At 48.7% G+C, this 25,768-nt stretch overlaps 1 protein-coding gene across 7 annotated transcripts in view; it reads left to right on the top strand.

Annotated features, from left to right (window-relative positions):
• The window catches only part of SCML2 (Scm polycomb group protein like 2), a 1,699,115-nt gene that overhangs the window by 502,171 nt on the left and 1,171,176 nt on the right, over positions 1-25,768 (top strand). For all 7 annotated transcript variants that reach the window (XM_069636837.1, XM_069636835.1, XM_069636832.1 and 4 more), the window contains one exon: positions 4,873-4,961. In XM_069636837.1, coding sequence (XP_069492938.1) covers positions 4,873-4,961 — 89 coding nt within the window. The remainder of the gene's footprint in view (positions 1-4,872; positions 4,962-25,768) is intronic.

The following is a 25,768-nucleotide window of genomic DNA, read 5'->3' as shown; positions in this document are numbered from 1 at the left end:
TTATAGAACGAAATCGTACAGCAGCAAATGGTATTTTGGTAATGAAGTTATGAATTCTGTCTCTGAATATAAATATTTGGGGATGTATTTACAAAATACTGTTAATGATAACAAATATCTGTTGGATTTAGAGGCTAAATTGTTAACTTTGACTTCACAGGCTAGAATATTGCATTATAAATATGGGAAATTTACTGTAAAACACATATTAATGTTCTATGAGCAGAAAGTAATTCCCGTAATTCTTTATGGGGCTGAGTCAAAGCTGTATACAAATGACAAAATGTGGGATAAGTTAGAAGCCAAATTTGGGAGAAAAGTTTTACACCTGCCAAATTGCTTATCAGTGTCGATTCTGAGATTTGAACTAGGTATTAATTCTTTATCCAATAGACTCAAGTGGAGAATGTGCTCCTTTTTTCGAAAATGTTTGTGTGGTGTCGAAAACAATAGTATTTTGAGTACGGTAGCACATCATTTGACCTGTTCACAGCATGTCTTTCCATTGAAATGGAGGACTGTAGTTTTGAACATATTGTTTGAGGCTGACATCTCACTTGTCCTGTTACTTGAAAATCCTGGTTGTGCCAAGATTAAGTTTAATCGTTGGGCATGGCTACAGAACTATGCATGTTGCTTAAGTCTTAAAGACTTCAATACCAATTGTTTTGTAATCAAGCTACTGGGAGAAGTGGCTAATTATTTGCTGAAATGTCCCTCTGGACATGTACAAAACCAATATCTACGCTTAAAACTCAATTTATGGCCCACAAGGGCAGTCTTGGTAAAACGGAAAATTATTTCTCCGGATTTAATTTTTTGTAGATTTTGTAAAATGGGAACTAAGAAAGAAACTTTACAACACGTGATAATAGCATGTGCAAGTCTGAAGGCCACACGAGATAGGTTTTTTAGTAATCTGTTAAATCTGTATCAGGAAACCAATGAAAATCAGGTATGGAGTATTCTATGTAACACTACGAGATTTGCGGTGCTAAAGGCGCTGGTGCATTATCTGGAACATATATTAGCTGTTGAAAGCAAGGCATGAATTGAATTTGGGGTTGAGTTCCAGTAGTAAAAATCTGCATTTGTAAATGTTTGACTTGAATACATTTTATCATTGTGGGGTTTTAACTTGGCATGTTTTAGGAGTTTTTATAATGTATTTCATGCAGCTTTTTTCCTAGTGATTTAAATTTTGTTAACTTTTGGTTTTAAGTAAGTAAACTGAAAATGTGAAAGTGTATTTGAAAAGTTGATGTATTCAGCTATATCAAATAAATAAAAAATAAAAAAATGTAGACATTAGCTGGTGCCATTCTACTAGAACAATTCTAAGAAAGCCCGTTATGAGAATTGCTGACAGTCTAGATTATAGTATTAAGAGACTCAAGTTTGTTATGATGTGCGCCTGTGCTTGCAGCAGTGTCACCAGCTCGGCAATCAGAGGTGAGAGTGAGCTCTGAAGGCTTCTTTGCCCATCGAGTCCGCATGCATGTGCAGTTTGGTGAAGGAAGGAGCTGGAAGCCTGTGCGTATGTTTTAAAAAAAGATTGTGTCTCCGTGTTATTTCGTGCACGGTTCCTTTTTGCTCTAGCTACGGTCTCACGCGTGCGTGGCTTACCCTCTGAAAGAGTGTGCCTTCTTACGCACGTGCGCGTATCCTCTGGTTCGTGTTTTCTTGTGGCGCATGTGCGATTCATCACAAGAAGGTGTTTTATGGCTTTCGCGCTGGCGGGTTACTTGCCAGTTTGTGTCTACATTCGGCGTGTGCGCGGGTTTCCAGAGAAAGGTAGCGTCTTCATTGAGCGAGCAACTCCTACGAACTCAAAACTTCCTGGACAAAGAGTTGCCACTAGTGTGATCTGAACGTTTGAGGATACAGTTTAACCTCTTATAAGATCCTGCAGAAGGAACTTTTATGCTTCCAGGAAAAAAAACTGCTGTGGTCACTATCTAAGGAGACTATTGACTCATTTCAAGTTTAGCTCAAGAGGATATCAAGATTGCCAATTGCATTTTGGAAGAAGTGAGCAGTCATCCTCCAGCAAGTATAACAAAACGTCTCTGGGCTTTAGTAAGAGAAGTACCAGGTAGGGTTTTTTGATTATTTGGTTGTGGATAAATATTTAGAACAGCAGGTAACTAGTATAATAATAAAAGTGCACTGTATCTGTTTCATTCCATCTGCAGGTACTGAGCTGAGTGTAGTCGCTGCCAACCTGGTGTTTATTATTTTATCCAATTCCCCCTTTCCCTTGGGAGTGTGATAGGCAGAGCTGTATGATACTTTGGCTCTGGGTGTTACACTTCAGGGGGATCGTCGGGGGTTCAGCAGCGTCCGCCGGCGCAGTTTATAGACATCACCCTCCCAGCCTGACAGTTGCCACGCCCGACCCTGCGCCCCTGCATGCTATACTAAATTTAAAGGGGAAGCTCAATTATTTGTTGCCAAAGGTTCCAGTACCATCTCCATGCTGGGCGGACGCCCACCAGGATGGAGGAAAGTGGACTATGAGTACTCTAGTCGCTACAGTGAGTAACTTTAATAACTCTTTGATGCAGACTTTCTTTAGATTTTTTCAGGTAGGGAAATCCCACCATAGCATAGAGCAAATTAGGCTTTCAACCATCCTCACATTTGAGTTAATACATAACGTTTGTTTGGATTTTTAAGTCCTTTGTCTGTGTCCTTCTTCATGATGCCTTCACAGTCCATATTCAATACATTTCCCCAAAATATGAAATATGGGGTGTTCCTTCCAGACACACAGACCTTCACCCTCTCTGTCCCTTCTGCACTCTGATTTTCCTCACCTAATCTCTTTCGCTCTCCCTTCCTCTTCCCACTCTCCTCCCTCTTGCTCCACCCACCGTCTCGCTACTCTTCCTCCTCCTTTTTCCCTCCAGTGTTCCTCTCTGTATGCTCTACCTCCACCCTTCAATCATACTTCCTGCTATTATCCCCTGTACTACTTACCTCTCTTCACACTACACCTTCTCTCATCGCCACACCACTACTTCTCCCACCTCCTCTCTACTACTATTTCCGGCTCCACACCACTTCTACTCCCACCTCCACACCACTACCACTCCCTCCGCCACACCACTACTACTCCCTCCCCCTCTCAACTAATTCTACTCCTACCTCCACACCACTAACACTCACTCCTCATCTAACTACTCGTACACGTTCAGTCACACCACTACTACTCCTTGCCACCTTCTTCTCATCGCCCTTCTTACACTCTCCCTCAGTCACTTTATCACTCACTCCCTTCTGTCTTGCCACCACTCTCACAACTTGAATAAACACTGACTGCAGTAGCACTTTCCATCATCAACCAGTACCTTAGCTTTTCTACAAATTGCCTCCATGCTCTATTACACCATCCTTCATCCTTCTAGTCTGCTATTTCTTCCTCTTCTGGCCTCACCCGAATAACCCACACCTTCCAGTTATCTGTTGTCCCTTACATCCAGCCCCTCATGGATCCATTGGTTCTACCCTTTGGGTTCCTCGGGCCATTCTTTTCCTGCCTTTCCCCACTCGGGCGGTATTCCAAACAGTAAAGCACATATAAATTGGTCTAAAGCGCCAACCCTTTTTCTTTTGCGGGTCCACCGCAGATCAGTAATGGCCACCAGCTATAGTCTGAGTTCCGTGGTTCTGTTACTGGTAAGCAGTGGTTGCGACTGAGTCTTTTTCATAATGTGGTTTCACCTCCATGATGCAGGTAAGCTTTGCTGCCTTGTGGAGTGGATGGCAGTATTCAGTGTCCACGCTGCATCTTTCTTTCATGCCACGGGACGGTTTTCTGTAATTAATCCATGGTCTGTGTGCACTGACAATAGGAGTCTCTGGAGTGGCTCTGGTGGGCATCTTTCTCTCCGGTTTAAGGCTGAGGCTACTGGTTCTTATAGTTCTCTATGAAAGGCAGAGAACGAGTGGCCAGCATTGAAACACAGAGGGATGGGGTGATCAGGAGTGGTACCATACTGGGAGATTATCCTGGGAGATAACGGAGGGATAGTGACTGGCACCCTCCCAACTGCCACCTTCTGCTTCTGGGATAGAAATGGCTCTGGCTTCCATCCTGGGAGGACCCCCAACCCAGGCTGATAGGGGTCCCCATCTCTTATTTTGTCAGGGTCAGGCGATGGAGAGGCTCCATATACAAATAATGAGATGAAGAAGACTGTACTGTTTTTAGAAAGGAAACTGAGAAAAGCTGAGTATGCAGCCCTGAAGAACCAAAACAGAGGAAGTCCTGAGTGGAAACAGCAGAGTATGAATGTGGGAGGAGCCCAGGGTGAGAGACGTGGGCAGTTTAGCCTGCACTAAAAGACGTGTACCCATCCGAGAGCCTGCATCAACAATTGTTGATTGCCCTTCCTTTGATTATAGGCATGAGTCGACGTCTGGGCTCATGGTTCAAGAGATGGCAATTAACAGGAGTTCATGCCTGAACTTGCATGCAATAATAAGTCCTAGAGCAGTAGTATAGCAAGAGATCCTCGTTGGTAAGCACAAATAGACAATTTTAATTATAGATGCACATACTCTTTCCCGGTAGATTTTTGTTAAGAATTATGAAAACATTTGATATCTGGTTATATCAAACTTTTCTTACATGAGGTTACTACTGGTATTGATTTTTATTGAAACAAATGGGGTGGACACATTTTAGATGCATGACATTTTAGATATGAGAAGCTTATTTATGCAGAGGTGCTGTTGCTTCTCAGCACAGGCTGTAGGTTGCAGGAGTTTCTATCTATGCAAACATGGACTCTTTTGTATATTTGTCTGGTTACTTAAGTGGAATGTAGATTGTGAGTTGTATAATACCCTTTTTAAATTTTTTAGGATTCCGTATGAATGCATCATCTTGGCCTATGTTTCTTCTAAGGACATTAAATGGAGCCGAAATGGCACCTGCTGCATTTTTTAAAAAGGTAAGCTGGGGTATGATGGTTTTAGCCAGTGGCATAAACATTACATTTTAATATCTCAGCGGTAATGTCACCCACCACAAAAAGGCTTTAAAAATTGTTGTTTCCAGTTCAGCTAGAATTGTACAGCAATTATTTAATGTGATTCAACTAAAGGTGCATATGTTAAATTTATAATACATTCATCTTGGCAATCGTCAGGTATGTTGCCTTACAGACATTTACGACACATCTGTCTTAAGAAAGACTTAAAGGTTTAGCTGAATGGTGTATCCGAACAAGCACCTTGTTGCTATACCGTGATGTCTTTTTTTGAAAGAAATATTTATGCTGAGTTATGTACACCATTTGGAATTATTTCTCAGCCTTTGGTAAGATAAAATGACTGTTCACATCGTCACTCTCCAGTTGATTTCCCCTTGATTGGTGGGTAGGTACCCCTGGAACTTTCAGTTCGCTAATGCAGTTCTTGACTTAGATTTTCCTGTTTTCATTAGCTTATTTTTGAAAACGTTTTTTTATCCTTGCGCATTATAGCCTGATTCATATTTAAATTAGGTGGTATGTTAATCTAGATTAACAACTCGATCCTGGAGGTTTTGACACGGTCTGGAATAAAGCAGAAACTTTTACAAAACATCATATTTCCTAAATATTAGATTATATTTTCTTCTTGATTTTATTTTACTTTGTGTAAAAGCTGACATTCCTTACTCATCCCTGTCACTGGCAATGTCCAAAGTATAAAGGTTATAATTAAATAAATTACTATACAGTAAAAATACTTTGAGATCAATTACCATTTTATGTTAACCAGTAGTGAAACTGGTGAAATTCAATATTTCCCATAACAAGTCACCCATGCTGTTCGCTACTTATTTTCCAAATTATGTTTTTGCCTACAAGAATATTGAGGAGGAGGTGGAGGATGTTAAGGAGGTGGATAGAGAGATCATGAAGGGAGAAGAGGTGTGAGGTTTGGGGAGGAAGTCAAGGGAATTAATGAGGAGTGAATTCTTTTGGGGTTAGTTTTGGGTGCAACTTCTTCTGTTGGCGACCATTTTATTTGTTGCCTTTAGGCCGTGTCGCGTCAGTGAGGTGATTTGTGGAGGAACCAGTAACCCTACCTCCTTGGTTTATAGATAAAGGAATGTTTCACCACACAATGACTGCGCCACACCGGATTCAATTTGATTTGTCACTGAGAAGTGTATTTATATGCTAATCATAGTAGAAACTTGCAGTTTACATATTTAGCAAAGCAATCAGGTTAAAACGTGTTTCGGCTACACATGAGCCTTTCTCAAAACCAAACAAATGGGCAATTTGCTCATATTCATGTTCAAATGTCCTTGTGCGAATGAGTCCCGGGAGAATCCCTCCTTAGCATCCTGCAATGTTTCTCGCGTCGGCAAAGCACTGTAGTACTACCGGTGTGGCGCAGTCATTGTGTGGTGAAACATTCCTTTATGTATTAATGAGGAGGTTGACTAGAATACCGGGGTGAGGAGGAGGTGAAAAGTATTGAGAGGTCGAGATAACGTCAAGAGCAAGGAGGAGGTGGAAAGTATTGTGGAGGAGGCTGGAGAGAAGAATACGATGGTATGTGGTGGGGGCAACAAGGAGGATGAGAGGAGGAACAGGAGGAACAGCATAGAGGAGATGGATGTTTTGTCAAGGATGAGTTGTGGAGAGAAAGAGAAGAATTGGGCAAATCAGAGTGGTAGAAACAAAACAGGAAGTAAAGGAAAGGCCTCTTTAAGCAGGGGACCGTTGCAAACCGTCCAGGTGGTAGACATGGTTTAATATTGGGGGAGAGAGCCTCGATCTGGGGTCAGAGAGGTAGTTAGAGTAGCATTGCTTGAATCAGGAAAGAAAAAGTTACTATTCCTCCTGTCGGTCACTCTGGGGGTTATTCCACTGCTACAGAATCCTGAATCTGCTTCTGCTTAGGCCTAGAGTGCAAGTATACATAGGACTTTGAAGACCCAGGAGCAAAGTACTTGTGTCCCGTCCCTTTTCCTCCATCATTATGGGCGTCCCCTAACATACGGAAAGTACCAAACCTTTGGCAGCAAACAATTGAGCTTCCCCATTACATTTAGTATAGTGTGCGGGGTAGCTGCAACGGGCGTGTGAACGCCCCACCGAGACCCCGCCCTCCATCACCTCACCCCAGTCCCTTTTTCCGCATCGATGGTGTCGGACCCGGCAGTCAGCGCAGAGATTTATTTTAGCTTTTGCTTGCTCCCTGTTTTGCTTTTTCAATCTTATTTAACTTCCCTTCAGTGCCTCGCCTCCCCCGGCGCATGTCACCCGCAGAAGGATTCACGAGATGTGACTCATGCGACCACTCGTCCCGGCCTCGAACCCCCATGCAGTCTGTCTTGAGTGTTTTTACCCGACTACCGGTAGGATGCATGTTCGGCCTGCAGTGCTCTCGGTCACAGGGCATTGAAGGATCGATTGTCACAGTGGAGGGAGATCTTACATACTTCTCCACCCCACCTTAAGGACTTCAACTCCAGGACCTCTCATCACGACAAGGGGCCCTGGAGCTCATCCAGGCACTATGGGGACAGATCTGAGGCCGTCCAGGCTACCGTCTTCCAAGCTGAGGGGCTCAGGAGTCATACCGGGCTGTCCTCCGAAGGCCGATCAAGTTCATCCTCTTCTTCAACCCCAGGGGGTAAGGGATCGTCAAGTGCAACCTCCTAGAGTCTGTCCTCTGAACGATCCAGCACGGCTACCGGCACAGGTGTCGAGGGCGTCCAGCCTACCAGAGTTTGCTCCGAGGTCGTGAGTTGGGGCGTTACAACTACCGGCCAGCCGGCTGAGGGCTCAGCGCCTACCAGAGTGATCTCTGAGGTCAATGCTTCTGCTTTGGGTGCAAGACCCAAGCTGTATCCTCCCATGTATGAGGCCTCTCGTGGCTCAGGGCCTCCACGCCCTCTCGCCCAGGGCACAGCGCAAGGCCTAAAAATGGCAGAGAGGGATGTGGCAGAGCCTGCCAGGCCGGTGGCCATCTTGGATCCAGGTCGGGGCCCGTCTGTGCTTTCGCCCATCAAATGTGCTTTGCAAGATGATCCCAGCCCCGTTTCCTCTGAAAGCGGCTGTGGATTGTAGGGTACAGGCATCTGGTCTCCTCAGGGGTACATCTACCCATCACAGCCTTACGGCTACACGCCCCAGTTGCCTAAGCGCTTTAACCAGGAGTGGAGGTCCAGCGCCTCAAGAGGGCCGGTCACCTAGGTTCCCGGCAACTTGCCAGGACCTCTTCTTCGAGCACTTCCTCTTTCTCATGCGTTCACCTCAGATGAAGGAGCTCCTGAAGGATATAGTGAAGGAGGTCATCCCACAGGTATCGCCGCCTAAGCCCCTTCCTCTGGGTATTCCTCCAGTTCCTCCAACCCTGCCCGTTCCAGTGCCACTCCCTGCCCGGTCCAGGCCCTACCGGTTGTTCACACCCCTCCACCTCCTCCTGTACCACCAATGCCTTCCCCTCAACAGCTGTTGGACCTGTCTTTGTCGCCGGACTTAGGCACAACCCCGTTGGCACCTGTGTCCAAGGGCCCAGATTCCCCTCAGTCTGTGAAAAGGGGGGGTGGTGGAGTCGACGACGATGACGCTCAGGACAATGAACCCTCTGTATCTGTTAAGGCCTTTCATGACCGCCTTAAGGGCCTGGCGGAGTTCTTGTGGGGGGGGGGTTGGGGCTCCCGCTTTCCAAGGAAGCTCTCTAGGAGTTGGGAGTGCTAGCAGAGGTCTTGGGTAAGCACACTACGATCCGATCTGGCATCCCTCTCCAAAAGGTTGTCCTGCAGGTGGTGTGAAAGGTCTGGGAGAAGCCCAGGGCCAATGTCCAGAGGAACAAGAAGTTGGACAGCAGGTTCAGGCTGACGGGCGGGCAGCCAAACCTCCTGGCCTCCCACCCGCAACCTCATTCTTCAGTGGTGGCTGTGGCCTCCTTGTATCGGAACCATAGTCTTCGCTGTCTTCCTCCACCGGAGCCATCTCCAGTTGTCTTTCCAAGGAAGACAAAGTCCTCAAATCTTTGGGAAAGCACTGTTAATCCATCTCAGGACTGCATCTGCGGCAAGCCAACACAGACACCCTCTTGGTTGCGGCTAACCAGAAGCTGTGGCAGGAGCTCAGGAAATTTCTGCCCGACCTCCTTTCGGACAACCAAGCCTCCTTCAAGGCTGGTCTGGCAGTTGCCTGGGCCATTGCGCAGGATCAGGACCTCATGGAGTCTTCGGTCTCCCACATCGACACAGCCAGCAGAGGGGTGTGCCTTGTTGTCGAGATGAGAAGGACAGGGTGGATTCACGCCACTAAGTTTTCAGCTGACATGCAGTAGCGGATCCTGGATCTGCCCTTCGAGGGCGTGAACCTTTTTCATTCGTCAACCGATGATGAGTTGACAAAGAAGAAAACCTCGACTCAAACCGCCAAGTCCTTGGCTATCCTGACAAAAACTGGACAGAAATCCTTCCCTCAGTCCCAGGGCAGGACCGAGTTCAAGCCCTGTACTTTCTCCGGCTTTAAGGGGTTCCAGGACCGTGGTACACGGAGGCCTGACCGGTCACCCAGCGACAACAGGAGAAAGCAGCAGAGGACTTTGTACAGGTTTTTCCACTACCCCTCCTCTGCCCCTGCCTCTGACACCAAGAAGCAGTGATGTCAAGGTCAAGGAACACAGCTCGCCTGTGGGGGGTCGTTTGGCTCTGTTCCAGGACTCCTGGAAGCGTCTTTTCAGCAACCATGGATCCTGTCTGTGGTCTCCATGGGCTTCAGTCTTTCTCTTCCTTTGCCTCTACCATCCTCTCTGCCTCTTCGTCAGATTGGGTACCTAGCTCTTTTACGGGATGTCCTTTTGCTCTTGGAGATGCAGGCGATAGAACCGGTTCCTTTTTTAGACACGGGCTGCGGGTACTATTCCAGAATTTTTGTGGTACTCTCGAAAATGCAGGCTAGCCTGAGCGTTGTCCTGGGCCTGTCCTTTCTAAATCTCGCTTTACTGCTGGAACGCTTCAAGATGATTACTCCCGCGCACATAGCTGAGTCTCTGTGTGCAGGGGACTGGATGTGTTGCTTGGATCTCAAGGAATGCGTACCTGCATGTACTCATCTACCAACCACATCAGAAGTTTCTGCGGTTCACGATTATGTCGTACCACTTTCAGCAGAAGGTGCTGCCTTTCAGCCTGAACTTGATGAATGCAGTGGTGGGCCTTCTGCGCTTAGAGGGCCATCATCTGTACCCTTACTTGGACGACTGGCTGGTGGGGTGAGGTCACCCGAAGGGGTGGTGCACTCCTGCCAGAGGTTGGTGGATATCCTCCATCAGCTTGGGTTCTCCCTCAACCAGAGGAAGTCACAGTTGTGCCCATCTCAGGAACTGGTCTTCCTATGAATGCGTTGGAGCAAGACAGTTCAGCGGGTGTTCCCTACGCCAGAGAGGCTTCTGTCCCTCGGCAATGCGGTGGGGCATTTTCTGGCCAACTCAACCGCCTTGGCATGGTGGTTCCAGCACATTCTGGGCTTGATGGCTTCCTGCGTGCTCACTGTACAGCACACTTGCTTCAAAATGAGGCGCCTCTAGCTCCACCTGGCAGCCAATTGGGATCAGGAGACTGGGTCTGTCGGACAGGGTCCCAATTCCACAGGTCCTACTGCCCGATCTTAGCTGGTGGCTGATAGATGGCAATGTTTTAGTGCTAGCCCCCTTTACCCGACTGCAGCCTATCCAGGTGTTGACGACAGACTCCTCCCTTTCGGGCTGGGGCTACTCTGGAGCTCAGGGCAGTTGGCCTGGCCCTCAAGCGTTTTTTGACCCTCATCAGGGACAGGTCTGTTCTGGTAAGATCGGACAATTCTACTTCTATGTTTTACCTGAAAAAGCCTGGTGGCACCTGTTTCCCCCCCTCCTCTGCATGGAGGCGGTATTGATCTGGGAATGGGCCCTGATAGAGAGGATTTGGATTTCAGCAGTCCTCCTCCTGGGGACAGCAATGCAGAAGTGGACCAGCTGAGCCGCTTGGGGTTCAACAACAACGAGTGGGAGTTGCACACTGACTCCTTGTTGCCCCTGTTCCAGCGTTGGGGGTTTGCGGACCTGGATCTGTTTGCATCCCCTCTGAAATTCAAGTGCTTCATGGGCAGGACAGGGTCGGGGGGCCTTCCAGATCTGTTGGCATGGCCACAAGTGTTATGCGTTCCCGCCCACCCCTCTGCTCCAACGGACCCTCCGCAAGTTCTGGGCTTCGGTGGGTTGCAGCCTCACCCTGATTTCCCCCCACTGGCCTTCGAGAGCCTAGTTTTCGGATCTGCTGCATTTATGCTCAAATGGTCCTGTCCACCTTCTGATCTCAGGAGGGGATTCCTGACACAGCAGGGTGGGGCGGTGGAGCATCCGGACCCGGCTGTTATGCTCACCTGGTCTCTGTGGAGGCGTCGGGGCATGGTTGCAGCCCTCCCTGAACTTCAATCACCCCCTTCAGGCCTCTGCCTCAGTAGAAAAGTTGTAAGCGATGGTACATGGTGATACTGCTCCTGCGTGGAGATAAGAGTGTGTGAGTGCGCCAATCTGTGATTGTTGTACCTCTCGAACCCTACACCCCAAGGTACGGTTTCTGTGAGCATACGCCGGCCCATAAAGCTCACCTGTGAATTATGGAAGATAAGCTCTCTGTCCTGCTACTTCTGGCAGGGGCACGTCGAATGGGATCTAGTTCCTTCACTGATCCCTGATAAGGATTAATCAAGTCCAGCTGCGACTATGCTTCTCCTTATGATTGGTAAGTCTTTCTTGAGCTCTTGTGATGCTATTTGTTCTGTTTAATGTCTTTATATGTTGCTCCTATTTATGCCCGCAATAATGTCCCTCTTCTGTTTTCTTCCCTTAGATGGAAATGCTGCCTCAATGCAGCTGTGAGACGCGAGGCGCGGCCGGATGGAAGATGGATGCTACCGCAATGTTCGACAGCAGGTAAGTGATGGTTTAAGGAAAAGCGCAAAGTATGGCGAAGCGCAACCTTAAACTGACTGTTTTTTCGATGTCTAACCTTGTCTTCTGTTTTTCCTTGCAGGCGCTGCTGTAGACGATGGAGCGTGTCGTCCTGCTGTGCCATGATGAAGATTTCGGCATTCCGCAAAGTGTAAAGATGAATACTTGGTTCACCGAAGAGATGTACATGTAAGAACAGCTTCCCCCAGTTGGTAAGTATGCTGGCAGGAAGCAGGATGTCCAGGAAGTAGGATCTTCAAAGGTAAGTCTGACCTCAGGCGACGGTGAGCGTTATGCTGCTTGCAAGTGCAGAATAACGCAAAGCGTCTGGGCAGCTTATATAGCTGAGATTGTGGGCATGCCCATTAGGGCCGGCTTACCAGCCACACCCTGCCACTCCTAGAGAGTGAGCACGTGCAAAGGCAATCCATTAGCAGCCACACCCAAGAATACACTTGGGGCTACTTAATGGATGGAATGTTCAAGGTTAATGCATCCTGCTTAATGGATGGAATGTTAAAGGTTAATACATCTGAAGTGCTATGTCCATAATAAAAGCTTTTTGGTGTTAAATGGATGTTCTTGTTTACTTTTGTTAATGAGCCTGGTGCCAAAGGCGCAAGGACAGTGTCCACCCAGGTCTCCTGTGCATGCAACCCCTGCATGCCTGTGCCCCCGACTTCATGACTATGACAGCAGCAAAGCTGGCGCTGGCGGCCTGGTTCCTGACTAGCTGAGGCTTTAATATGCCCAATTTGCGGATGACAACTGGGACATCATTCAGCAGGCCAGAAGGCCCTCGACTTGGTCCCAGTATGAGAGTAAATGGACTAGGTGTTGCCATTGGGCTTGTGACAAGGATATGGACCCGTCACCTGTCCTCTGGATGACATACTGTCTTTTTCAGCACACCTGGCTCGTTCTGGAGTTCATGTGGATACTTGCCGTACTTATTTGGTGGCCATTGGCGCTTACAAGAATTTTCCTGAGCATTTGTTTTCTGCAGCCAACCCGGTGGTTAAGACCCACCTTAAGGGGTTGTCCAGGCTTTTTCCGCCGTTGTGAAGGCTGCACCATGTCTGGGACCAGAATGTAGTTCTGGCAGCTTTGCAGCACAAGCCTTTCGAGCTGATGGCCTGTGTGGACATCCGCTTGGTGACACTAAAGATGGCTTTACTGGTGGCTCTCACCTCTGCGCATAGTGTTAGTGAGCTGCAGGCATTGTCCTCGTGCAACCCCTTCACCACGAATCACAACAACAAGGTCATCTTGCGCACTCACCCAAACATTTTGCCATGGTGGTCTCCATTTCATCTGAATCAGGAGATCTGCCTGCCGGTGTTCTTCCCAAACCCGCAGTCACAGGCAGAGAGCGCCCTCCATTCTTTGGACCTCAAGGGGGTCCTCAAGTTTTATATCTCTTACGAAATCCTTCAGGAAGCCTGAGGCATTGTTTGTGACTTTTGGGGGCTTCTCCCCCGGCTCTTGGTCTTCCAAGGCTTCCATCCCCCGTTGGATGGTCCAGGCCATTTCGAATGCGTACACGGCCATGGGCAGACCTATTCCTGTGGGGATTCATGCCCATGCGGTCAGATCCAAGGTCACGGCCATCGCGTTTCAGAGACATGCTTCTTGGGATGTCATCAGCATGGCGGATACTTGGGCAACTCTGTCGACCAATACAACAACCACCTAGAGACATGGAGCCATTTTAATGACGTGGTGACCAGGCTCCTAAGCACAAATTCAGGACAATCCTTCAACCAAGGGTCACACCACGTCAACCTGTTACCCCCTCTTGTCTCCACTAAGTACTTTAAACAAATAGGTACTAAGTCAAAATCACAATTTAAACATCACTATTTTAATTTAATATAAATCACAAAACCATGTACAACTCTGTAAAACATCATTTTAAAATTGTAAAAAGTCCTAAAAACCTTTTACAAAATTTTTCATAAAAAAATCCCACATATAAAACAACCTGTGTTGTGCTCAACCCTGTGTCTCCCTACCTATACAAAACTAGATAATGTACAAAGGTGAACACTCTACCTCGAGAAACCAAATGGTCGATAGCTACTAGGTTCCCTTTCACTAAAGGATACCACTGTACACGTAATTTATCTATTTAGTGCATTCCTACCCCCTTCAGTGCTACCCTGGGGTGGATTCCAATCCGATATATCGGAATGATTCGTATATTGTCACTCAATTACAATACACTTCTTTGCCCAACATGTTTTGTTCAACACCATTTTATTCGACCAAGTGTTAGAGAACTTCATCAGGGGGACCATCTTTACCCTTGAACAATATCTCTTCGCCTATGGTAAATTCAAAACTTGTAAAACTCTTCAATATGCATGATTAACTCTGCGCCACAAAATTCATAACTGTGTCACTCTTTTCAATAATTATTTGAACAACGGTATCTGTAGGGGAGAGTCCAAACAGATATGTCGGACCGCTCATTTCCTGCTTCTGGGGGATTCCATTCTTCTCACTGTAGAAATTTAAGCGACCAAGGACCCGACTTTCTCGCCGCTTTATTCATGTGAGGTGGTTCCCTATAACCATGGTGGCGTTTTCAAATCAACCGCTACAACTTCCTAGCACCATGGAAACCTACGTAAAAGAAAACACACGTCACACTAGCGGTTTCTAATACAACAGTGTTGCCAATTCCCAACTCTGTCGACCTTCTGGAAGCACAGCTCACTGGACAACAGCTCCAAGCGCGATGCAGAGTTTGGTCAGGCGGTTCTGAAGAGCCGTTTTGCTTACACACAAGGATGGAGGAAAGGGGACGGGGCGTATGAGTTATTAAGTGACTAGTGTACTTGCAGTCCTTAGACCCCTTTCCTCCATATGTCTGTTTGCGCCCTCCGCGTTTTATACGTGCAAGAAAATAAAAAAGACACACCCCGGGTGGGGAATAAGGCAAGGAGAGCAGGCTGCGAGAGTCCAAGGAAAAGTTTATCTAGGTCTCTGGGAGCGTTCTGCAAAATCAATGTTACAGTACATTATATAGGTACACGACGTGTCTAACATATGATGCTATGTTGGACCCGGATTGGTCAGCCAGGGTGGTGTCGTAGGTGTGGGCATCATCTCTTCCTCCTGGTTGGTTGCTTGGTTGGCGGGAGGATGGACGTCAGATATCTGTACTCCGAAGGGGTGAAGGTCAGGTCGCCGTGAAGCAGGGTGGTCACTATCTAAGCTAATGAATATATTCTAAATAATGCATGCACTAAATAATGATTGATCAAAAGACTCTCAGTAGTTTACCATGTCACTATACAAATCACACAGGTGCCTATATCATCTATAACATTTGGGTTATACAGGTCACAGGTTTAAGGGTCTTGACCACTATAATACTCTCATTGAACTGTAGGGTTAGTCTTACAAGAATCTCAGGTATGTGGCATTTGTTAGTATAAGGCATGATACACTGCAGCAGGGGTCTTATATTATTTGGGGGTCTGCTGGGCGGGCATCATGGCATGGACGGTGCTCTGGCACATGAAAGGAATATCTTGCAGGAACACAGGGTCAGAATGGCAGTAAGGTTCCATCGGTGAGGGTGCGGGGGCAAGGACACGTTTGTGGAGATGAACGAGCTATGTGCTTAGTTCATGCTGGTTCACATGCAGGACAGTGATCTCAGAGGAAGACTGATGCGATACATTTATTAGTTGTTGCAAATACCTCTGGCTTCAGCGTGAGAATGGAGCCGCAGAGTTTTCCAGTCTGAGTGGGAACGAAGGTGGGGGCCATGTGCTCTGTGTGCCTTACCGCAGTGAGGAGAGGGAGAGAAGCGTTTTGTACTATCGCAGTGAGGCCTGGTCACCAAGATGGAGTCGAAAGGGGGCACAAAAGATGGATGCGCTGTGTCCTGCTCAGTGGTCCCATCTACACGAAAGTCAACGAAAGTTAACTTTGCATAAGGGCAAGGGGCGAACCAACTACTGGAGGCACTTGGTCCAAGCTTTGTACTGAGAAGTGAAGGCAGAGAGGGGCCTGCTGGCCCCTCGCTCCCACACATGTCCTACCCGCCTTTTCACGCTAGTTTTCCAATGGCTAATATGTAATAAGCGTAGCCAGGTATCTAAGCGTCCCATGTGTTCAAAGGGGACTGATGTGAGGTGCCGGAGGGCGGGCCTCAGCGGGGCCTTCCCACGCGCAAGGCCACACCCTTGTGCTCTATACGAAATTCAAAGGGGAGGCTCACTTTTTCGCTGCCAAACATTCCAGAAACCGTCCCCATATTGGGGGGTGCCCACAAGGATGGAGGAAAGGGGATTAAGGACTATGAGTACTCTAGTCACTACGGTGAGTAACTTTAATTTCTTCCTGATGACTAGGACAAGAATTTGAGAAACGAAGCCAGCAACCATGGGAGATTAAGACAAAATGGAGTTGTTGCAAGCAATGTAAAACCCCCAAGTCTGTCAGCGGCTGAAAAATAGTAAGAAACCCTGGGAGGGGAATGTTATGTTATGTTATGTTATTTGGCATTTATATAGTGCTCTATATATCATTCATATGACCTGAAAGCTCTGGTAGGTTGAATGCCCTTGGGGACCGTAGTCCAGGTCCGTTGAGAGAGTAAGGTGTCATAGGTTGCTTGGGTGCACCAATTATGTGTACAGCCGATGCAATTGCCTGATGGTAGCTGCAGCCTAGCATTAGGTGTGGTGGTATTGATATCAGTTGAATGTGTGCAGTCTGGAGGATGGGCTCAAAGGCTGGGTTCTGGCTGTGTTAGGCCTGTGTAGGATGCATATGTGTGCATCTAGGTCTGTTTGTCATGGGATGTAGCTGCGTTTTATTAGAATGATGAGGTGCACATGGAGTAATGTTCGTATGTGAGCAGCTAGGCCGAAATTGATCGAGGGGTGTATCTGCGCTCTAATTGTGTGTTGGTGTAGAGTAGAGAGTAAGCATAGTGATATAGGAGGGGAGTGTTTGGGTGGAGTTATGATCTAAGGAGCTCGCTAATCCGGATTTCAAGTGCGCGTTTGTTTAATAGTGACTTAATAAGCGTATTCAGTGGCGTCATTGCTCGGGATCTCATAGAGCATTTGTCATCGGGATGCAAGGTCTTAGTCGCCTCATATGGTCATAGTCGGCATTACAGAAAGAGCCACGTTTTTCGAAATTTACAGAAGGTCATATTGTCAGGAGTGGCACTCTATTGAGAGTGGCACAGGACACCCAGAAAGGGTTTGGGTGGTTGTGCCAAATAAAGTGGACAGATAAGAACACACACAGCGGAAAGGAAAGAGAACGAAGAGTAAGCAAGAGTAGCAAGGGAAAAGATACAGAATGAATACCCTCTTGGGGTGTATGCAGATATAGGAAAAGAGTATTCCATGAACCTTGGAAATACTCTAGCCTTCTGCACAGTTTGCTATAACAGAGGCCCACGCTGTTTGCTCATGACTTGGAACAGCAGCTCTGGGTGTCTGTAATGTAGAAACAGGACAAGGGAAGGGGCAGAGGTTGACTGATGAGAACCAACAGAAGCTCTGTACAAAAGGGTCTACAAACAGTACAAGAGAAGATACTACAGACAAATCCAGGAAAGGAGGTGATAGCAAACTAGCAGAAGGAAATGAAAGGAAAGTCGTATAACAGGATAGGATAGCAGAGGACAGTAAGGAACAAGGTTGAGAGCTCAGAGGAGCAGGAAAGCAATGAGTAAGCCCACAGGGGTAGGACTGTAAGGTAGAAAGCTCAGAGGAAAAGGGCTTAGGGCAGCAGAGTAAAGCAGACTGCACGGCAAGGATCCCGTAAGGGCCGGGCAGTAAGGAGTGAACCCTGAGGGACAGGGCTGCTGAACGTAGAAGGTAGCAGAGGACTGTAGAGGGCTGCTAGGCCGAGAACCCAGCGTAAAAGGTAGGTAGTAGGCAGCGGAACGTGATAAGCTGCAAAGTAGGAAGGCCCAGAGGACAAGGGCTGTAGGTAGCCAGAGTGAGGTAGGCTGCGGAGCAGGGAGCCCAGAAGACAAGGGCTGAAGGCTGCCGGAGTGAGGCAGGCTGCAGAGCAGGGAGCCCAGAAGACAAGGGCTGAAGGCAGCCGAAGTGAGGCATGCTGCAGGGCAGGGAGCCCAGAGGACAAGGGCTGAGGCTGGAAAGCAGCAGAGCGTGATCAGCTGCAATGTAGAAGGTCCGCAGGGCAAGGGCGGAGGCTGGAAGGCAGCAGAGCGTGATCGGCTGCAATGTGGAGAGCCCGGCAGGGCAAGGGCGGAAGCTGGAAGGCAGCAGAGCGTGATCGGCTGCAATGTGGAGAGCCCGGCAGGGCAAGGGCGGAGGCTGGAAGGCAGCAGAGCGTGATCGGCTGCAATGTGGAGAGCCCGGCAGGGCAAGGGCGGAGGCTGGAGGGCAGCAGAGCGTGATCGGCTGCAATGTGGAGAGCCCGGCAGGGCAAGGGCGGAGACTGGAAGGCAGCAGAGCATGATCAGCTGCAGTGTGGAGAGCCCAGAGGAGCAGGGCTGTGAGGCAGGGAGCCTGGAAGGCTATGGCTGGAGGCAGCAGGGTGGAGCAAGCAACAAGGCAGGGTCCAAGCAGGAGTGAAGGTAAGCAGCATACAAGATCTGTAGGAAGATGCAAAAGGTGGAGGAAGGACTCTCAGATGCAATGTGGAGAGCCCGGCAGGGCAAGGGCGGAGACTGGAAGGCAGCAGAGCGTGATCAGCTGCAGTGTGGAGAGCCCAGAGGAGCAGGGCTGTGAGGCAGGGAGCCTGGAAGGCTATGGCTGGAGGCAGCAGGGTGGAGCAAGCAACAAGGCAGGGTCCAAGCAGGAGTGAAGGTAAGCAGCATACAAGATCCGTAGGAAGATGCAAAAGGTGGAGGAAGGACTCTCAGATGCAAGAGGCTGAGCCACTGCAGGCAGCAGCCTTTATACTGCCTAGCCCAGCACAGGGGCAGGCTAATTGGTTGCACCTGGCGAAGCACACCTGCAGGCAATCGGCCACCTCCCTTTCTGTTTCTGGGCTGGTGGAAGCAGGGCAAGTCCCTAGGGCTTCTGGGGGGTGTAGTTCCTTTGATAACAAATAGGAACAGCCAGGAATCGATGCTTGTAGCCAGGTGCATTATGGTATGCGTAGTTTGTTGGAAATAATAATAAAGCACCAAAGTCTTGCAAATGGGAAATAAAGTTCCCAAAGTAAATATAGATGGATCCAAGAGTCTGTTGTAACTAAATGATAAACATATAGTCCAAATTGAGCGTAAATGGATGCGCCCATGGCGCAGGCATGACACATATAGCCTTGGGTGTGTCGAATATGTGGGGGGAGTGAGTTCCACAGAGTTTGGGCCAAGGTTGAGAAGGCGGATCCTCCGATCCTGACAGAGTTAGAAGTTGGAATCACAAGAAAGAGGGCAGTGCTTGATCTTAGGGTGCGAGATGGGAAGGGGGGTTTTATCTTCTTTTGTAGGTACGGTGGGCCTGTCTTGTGCACAGCTTGGTGAGTGATGCATAGGGTCTTGAAGGTAGCACTCATCTGACTGGAAGTCAGTGGAGGGTTCGGAGAGCGGGTGAGATGCGGGCTCCATGACCCTGGGCGAGGAGAAGTTTTGCAGTTGAGTTGGTATGCCGATGGTCCTAGGTATAGGGAGGTGGCATAGTCCCGTCTCGACATCACAATAGACATAACTGCGGCAAGTCTGTTCGGGTAGGATAGGTAGGGAAAAATGCAGCTGAGAAGTTTGAGGTGAATCCCAAAGTTCCACCACTAAACTCAAGGATGATAGACTGTCAAACATGCAGAAGGCATCCTGGGTTTTTTCAGTGCAATCCCTAGCTTGGCCCAAACTTGTAGCCGCCACTAAGAAAACGTGTTTTTTTAACCTATTTTGGTGTTTGTCTCAGATCCTTTCTCACTTTGAGACAGCACCACCCATCCATCTTCTGCTGAGTCAGAATCTGTAAACGATTAATGGCCAGCAAACGTCTGTGGATGTGCCTTAAATTTAGCAGGGTAGTCACCACGAAAGGCATGACAGCCAGTACCCAGTGATGTATGCCTAGTGATGAGGAACATCTGAGATTTACTATGATTAACGGCACGGTCACACACAACCCCAAATGCAGTCACTTTGTCCAGTATCGGGGTAATGTTCTGCGCCAAGTTCCCTCATGTGCAAAAGTAGGTTGTCTCCATACATGTTTGTACTTTTATGTCTGCTCCCCTTTCCTCCAGACTCTTGGGACATCCCACTGCATGGGGACGGGACTGGGCATAATGTAAAACCACACTTTTAATGGATTCCTTCCTCACACAGATTCCTCATCTATGGTATTCCATGCCTAGCGCAGCTGCTCTTCTGATACTTTTCTGCCACCAGGTGGTGCAGCTCACGTCGGCTCCATCTGAAGCCCCTATTTGCTCCGAATCGGACATGATATCAGGGCCAGTATGTATTGAGGGGCCGCTCCCTGTGATCCTACTTTGTTTTCTCCCCACACTCTGTTCGGGAACACCAATCTTTGCTTTTGTAAAAAAAATGCCTAACCCTGTGAAGGCCTCAACCGTCAAACCCTGCACAGATAGTGGTTGACAGATTACGGTCTCCAACCCCATAAGCATTGTTCTGTACTGGCTGGGGAGCAACACAACCCCCAGGACTGTGGTTCGTGCCAATCGATGCCCCCCGAACACTTTCCTGGGAGCGCACTGCTGCAGTCTTTAGCTTGTCCACAAGGATAAAGCCAAAGGTTTCAGGTCACAGGGTGTGAAGTGGAGGTCAGAAGACATGTCGTTGGCCTGAAAGAAGAGGAAGAAGCACCACAAGATGTCCTCGATGAGCAACCCCTCTCGCTTCCACTCTTCTTCCTCTTTGAAGAACAGCCACTGACACTAAAAGGACTCCTTGGAAATGGCGCCAATGTTGCTATTTCCCACCCAATCCTCCACGCCAGAGGAATGCAAAACCTTTAGGCTGAAGATGCTTGACATCTTTGCCATTCCCTGGCTGGGACCACTTGAGGGACTGCGACAGCACGCCTAAGGGCTCGAAAGATCCGTCCCGGCGCTGACACACTCCGCCTTCAGGTGTTGAGATCTTAGAATTGGTGCCAGTCCCTCTACTTTGGCGTCGTCAGCATTGGAGGTCTTCTGCAATATGCCCTACTTCCTATGGAGACATGCATGTCTAAGATGGGAGAAATCTTCAACGAGGAAGTTATCCCCTTTCCCTTTGGGATGGAACCGCTATGCCTTAGGGAGGAGAGGGACATTCCCAAGGAGTTCTACGGTGAGGGTTTTTTAGAGTTGGCTTCAGTCCTACAAGAAGCCAGTGGCCTTAACACCTCCCCGGAGTTGGACATCCTACCGGCACCCAGTACGGGAATACCACAGGCCTCTTTTCAGCACCTAAAGGCCAAAGTGGTCGACCCCCTGGGGTTATCTGCCCCATCCAGACATAAGTTTCAATTTGAACTGGGGTGTGGCTTGCAGCCATGTTGTAGGTTGTCTCCAAGGACTGCTGCCACCGGATCCTGCACGATTTTGCAATAATTGCAATCATTTGGCCCAGCAATGCCTGGAATCATGGGGGAACCCACCTGAAGTGCCCAGCTGAAGGAAAAGAGAGCGGAGCCCACTTTTGCAGCCTGAGACTGGGCGCGGAAGAGAGGGACTGCGGCTGGTGGGGAAATCCAAAATGGCGACCGGGACACAGAGGAGATTCAGACAGTGAGGAAGAGGCTGAGAAGCCGCAAAGAGCCAGAGAAAGCGGGACGGAGAACCGGAGTAGGAGAAGGTTGCGGGCATCGAAGCAGTCGGTGGAGGACGACCCGCAGCGGAGGAGGGATGCTCACGACTCAGCGAGCCTGGACAAAGGAGACTGCGTGTGAGCCAAGGGGATCCCTGCGAGAAGGTCTAGCAGCACAGCAAGCACGAGGAAAGGAGACGTGCAGCCCCCCTCCCACAGAGCCTGCTCCTCTGCGACAGCGGGAGAGGGGAAGCTGTATTTACAGACCGACCTAGGCCACGCAGTGATAATAATAAAATACTGCAATTGGGGTTTGGAACCCCGGACACCGGTTCCAGGGGGTGCAGGGATAAACCATTAGCCGGCACTGGGAAAGAAGCCCACACAACAGAGGACCACGGCACTGAGCATGCCTGGTCCACCTTCAGCAGTAAACTCCAGGGACCAGGAGTACTTTACATAACTGGGAGAACCAAAAGGCATATAAAGGGGCTGGGCGAGCCCCACAGTGCACTGCCCTTCCGGAAGGCCTGAAACCTAATGGGCTGAGGGGGTGACACAAATATGACGCAGGAGGAAGAGCCTATGATCCCCGTGGACTGCAGCAAGCTGTGCCAGAACTTTAGCAGGCTGCTAGCAGATAAGTCATAATTTGTGCAGCCCCTGAAGGCAGTCTCTGGTGGCAGGCCGGCTGCTAGAGACGCTTGTGAGTGTGTTACCATGGTAGGGCCAGGTGTCACCAGGGTGAGAAGGCACCAGCAGCCCCCTGCAAGACAGTGGCTGCCCTCAAAAGCATGCTATACATGGGAAGCCAGTGCAACTAAAAATTCATTGCAAACTCACAGAATTAATCCCAGGATCTTTCCAGAGCTCGGGTGAAAACAGGCAAATGCATTTCCGAAGCATGGGAATTGGAAAAAGGAACAAGACAGGGCTGCCCGTTAACCCTGCTGCTTTTCATCCTTGGCATGGAACCGATAACAATGTATAGAGATAGATGGGAACAGGCATTTGATATAATTGTACGCAGATGATACATTACTCTACATTCAGAATCCTGAGGACAACTTAGAGCTGCTACTAGAGGCCATGGCGTTGTTTGCCAAATTGTCGGGGATCACAATCAGCACAGACAAGTCAGCCCTGTTCCTGTTAGCAGGACTGCACAAGATAGAACGTAGGGCACTGCCGGTCCTCACCCTGCAATGTAAAACGTCTACGTTCAGATATCTGGGGGTCAAAGTGTATCACGATTCAGTGAAAGAACATAACCATAATATGTTGAAGGTCCTATAGGGCATCTAAGGCTCAAAGAAGTTCTGGACCAAGCTACCCCTTTCAGTAATGGGGAGGGCGGCCCTGTTGAAAATGTTTTTTTTCGTGCCCCAAAAGAGCTCAATACTTAAGTAAAATGAAGGATTTAGCGTATATATTCTAGCCAAACGCAGGATCACCATGGCATGGAAATCCCCCAAATGTCCAGATGTAGAATAATGGCAAGACTTGAAGAGGTGTGCCTTGGCTGAAATAGCGGTGTGGAAGAGGGTTGCCCGGCAGAGACCATAACGGGAATCGTGGAAGGGAATGTCTTACTACAGACCGTGTTCACTGCTGAGGCTGAGACCAAGGCATAGGTGAATGAGCCCCATTGACAGGGAGGAGTGTTCCAATCATGCACGGGATATTGTGGGGAGTGAACAGGGGTCGTTTGGGCAAGGAGGGAGAGAGGGTTTTGGGGAGGGGGAATAAGGGGGCTGTTTGGGTCACTGATGACGTGTTATGATGTTGATAATTGCTAACACTGAGTGTGGCAGTGTTGAAGAATGCTCCATTTCATGTTCTGGAAAAATTAACACATTTTTAAAAATTATAATAAACTAAAAAATAAAAAAAGGTTTCAATTTGAACTAACAGACAACCTGGATGAATGGCCCAAAAAAGAGACTTTGCAGCCTTTTAACGCAGCAGTTAAGTCCCCGTGCTGAAAGCCTGGGAGAAACCTGTCTGTGTCCTGGTAGCAAACTGAAAACTGGCAAAGAGACACTGTCTAATTCCTTCAGACCTGGCTTTTTGGTCCACCCATGCCTCTCCCGAGAATTTGGTGGCCAGACCGCTACCGCCAACCACCTGACATCTACATTCCCTTCTCTTCCTCCTGACCGTGAAAGCTGGACACTGGATGCATGGGGGAGGAATGCTTTTGCCTTGGGCAGCTGTGCCCTGTGAGAAACCCGAGTGCATCCTTGCTTCCTTCTCCCCAACATCCTCTGCTCAGGGAAAGGCCATTGTGTCATGATCTCTGCTTCCAAAAGGTCAGGGTTTTCCCAACTCCCTTGGAAGCAGATCCATAACCCAGGTTCCGAGTGCCAACCAGTCCCAATTGGGACCTTTTGGACCCAGTCCTGGCGCCAGTGGCACCAGGCTCATAAATATGCCCAGTCCCAGCGCTGGAAGCGCCGGGCTCATAATGCTTGGGTGGACTTACCTGCAGCAGACCATGCTGCTTACTTGCCTGCCAGTTGAGCCTCTGATCCTCTTCTGTTTGGAACTACTTTTCCTGTTGGGTGGGGCAGGAGCCACTCCCTAGATTCAGAACACTGGAACTCTTCTGGAAAGCAGGAACTCTTTTCTTACCTAGGCATGGCTGTGGAAGGAGACACCTAAGCACTACAGGAGGCTATTTAAACCACACCCGATGGATGAATCTTGCTTTGCGTTATCCTGCATCCTCTGCAGCAGAACGCTCATCGTGTCTTCTGCATCTGATCCTGGGCCTAAGGAAAAAGGCTTACCATCCTGAATCCAGTCTTCAGCAACACCTATAAAGACAAGAAAGAACAGGTTAGCATTACGGTCTTCAGTGACAGCTCTTCACTTACCTGGTCCATCGGCTGTCACCAACGCCTCGCGCTGCATTCCGGCATCTGAAAGACAAAGGCTTACCTACTCTTAGTGCGCTCCGGTGGTCTTCACACTGCATTCCGGCATCTGAAAGACAAAAGCTTACCAACTCTTCACACGCTCCGGAGGCCTTCGGCGCTGCATCCCGCATCTGAAAGCGAAACAAGGTGCGTTTAAAGACATTGGGGAACTTTAATACTCACGTGCCATTACTCCTTTCCACATCTAACCCATTGGGTATTCCGGCACCCTGCAGCCGCTCCGAACTTGTACCTGCAAAATAAAAAGACAGTTAGAGCGCATCGTGAAGCAGGCAACAAGCGCTTACTTACGTGCTTCCAGGCGCTTCTATTCATCACACGGGCTCCATCTTCAACTCACTTCAGCCCGTCATCCGCCATCGCCGGAACCCTGCAAAACAAGAAACATCATTACTAAAGACTTTAAAGACATTAGAATTACTCGAAACTTACCGTTTGTGCAGTAAACGACGGACAGCAGTCCTCTGAAGTCAAGAGGCCTGCTCCCCTTATCCAGTGAAGAAACTGGTTACAGCACCCTGCCCCGAGGCAGATGGAGAGCACGGCGTTCACTTACCTAAGGTGAGAGCGCTAACCTTTGGGGTTCTACAGGAGAAGAGAAAGGGAAGAAGAGAGAGACATTCAATAACCCAGTTCCTTAATCCCATATTTTCTATCTGCAGACATTTTACCCTTCGAGTCAGACATACAGTGCACAGAGGTCCAGCCCAAAGAGCCAGCCGTGTGTTACACATCACCTTTGAAGATACGGTATACGCCCAGTCAAGACCGGCGCCTCTACGGGAATCAGGTGAGCGTTACAGAACGCAAAGCCTACCACAAAACTCCCGTCCAGGCGCTATGGAAACCTCGGATACCGACCAGCTAGCCCAGTTACTTGGGGAACTAAGGGCAGAAGTGCATGCAGCCTGTCAGGAAACGAACGCTCTAAGAAGGGAACTGATTATTTCCAAGGAGCGAACAGATGATCTCGCTAGACAATTGCTACAGTCACAAGCCGGACAGACCCCGTTACCCGCATCTGAGGGAAATCTTCCTTCTACATCCTCTATGAATCCAGTGCAGATCCACCTACCTGGGAATGTACCTCTGGCTCCGCCCGAACGATTTTCTGGTGACCCAAAGAGGTTTG

This window comes from Ambystoma mexicanum, chromosome 7p (genome assembly GCF_040938575.1).
Source record: "Ambystoma mexicanum isolate Mex_15411 chromosome 7p, UKY_AmexF1_1, whole genome shotgun sequence".
Lineage (NCBI taxonomy): Eukaryota > Metazoa > Chordata > Amphibia > Caudata > Ambystomatidae > Ambystoma > Ambystoma mexicanum.
This window is presented reverse-complemented; position numbering and strand designations above follow the sequence as displayed.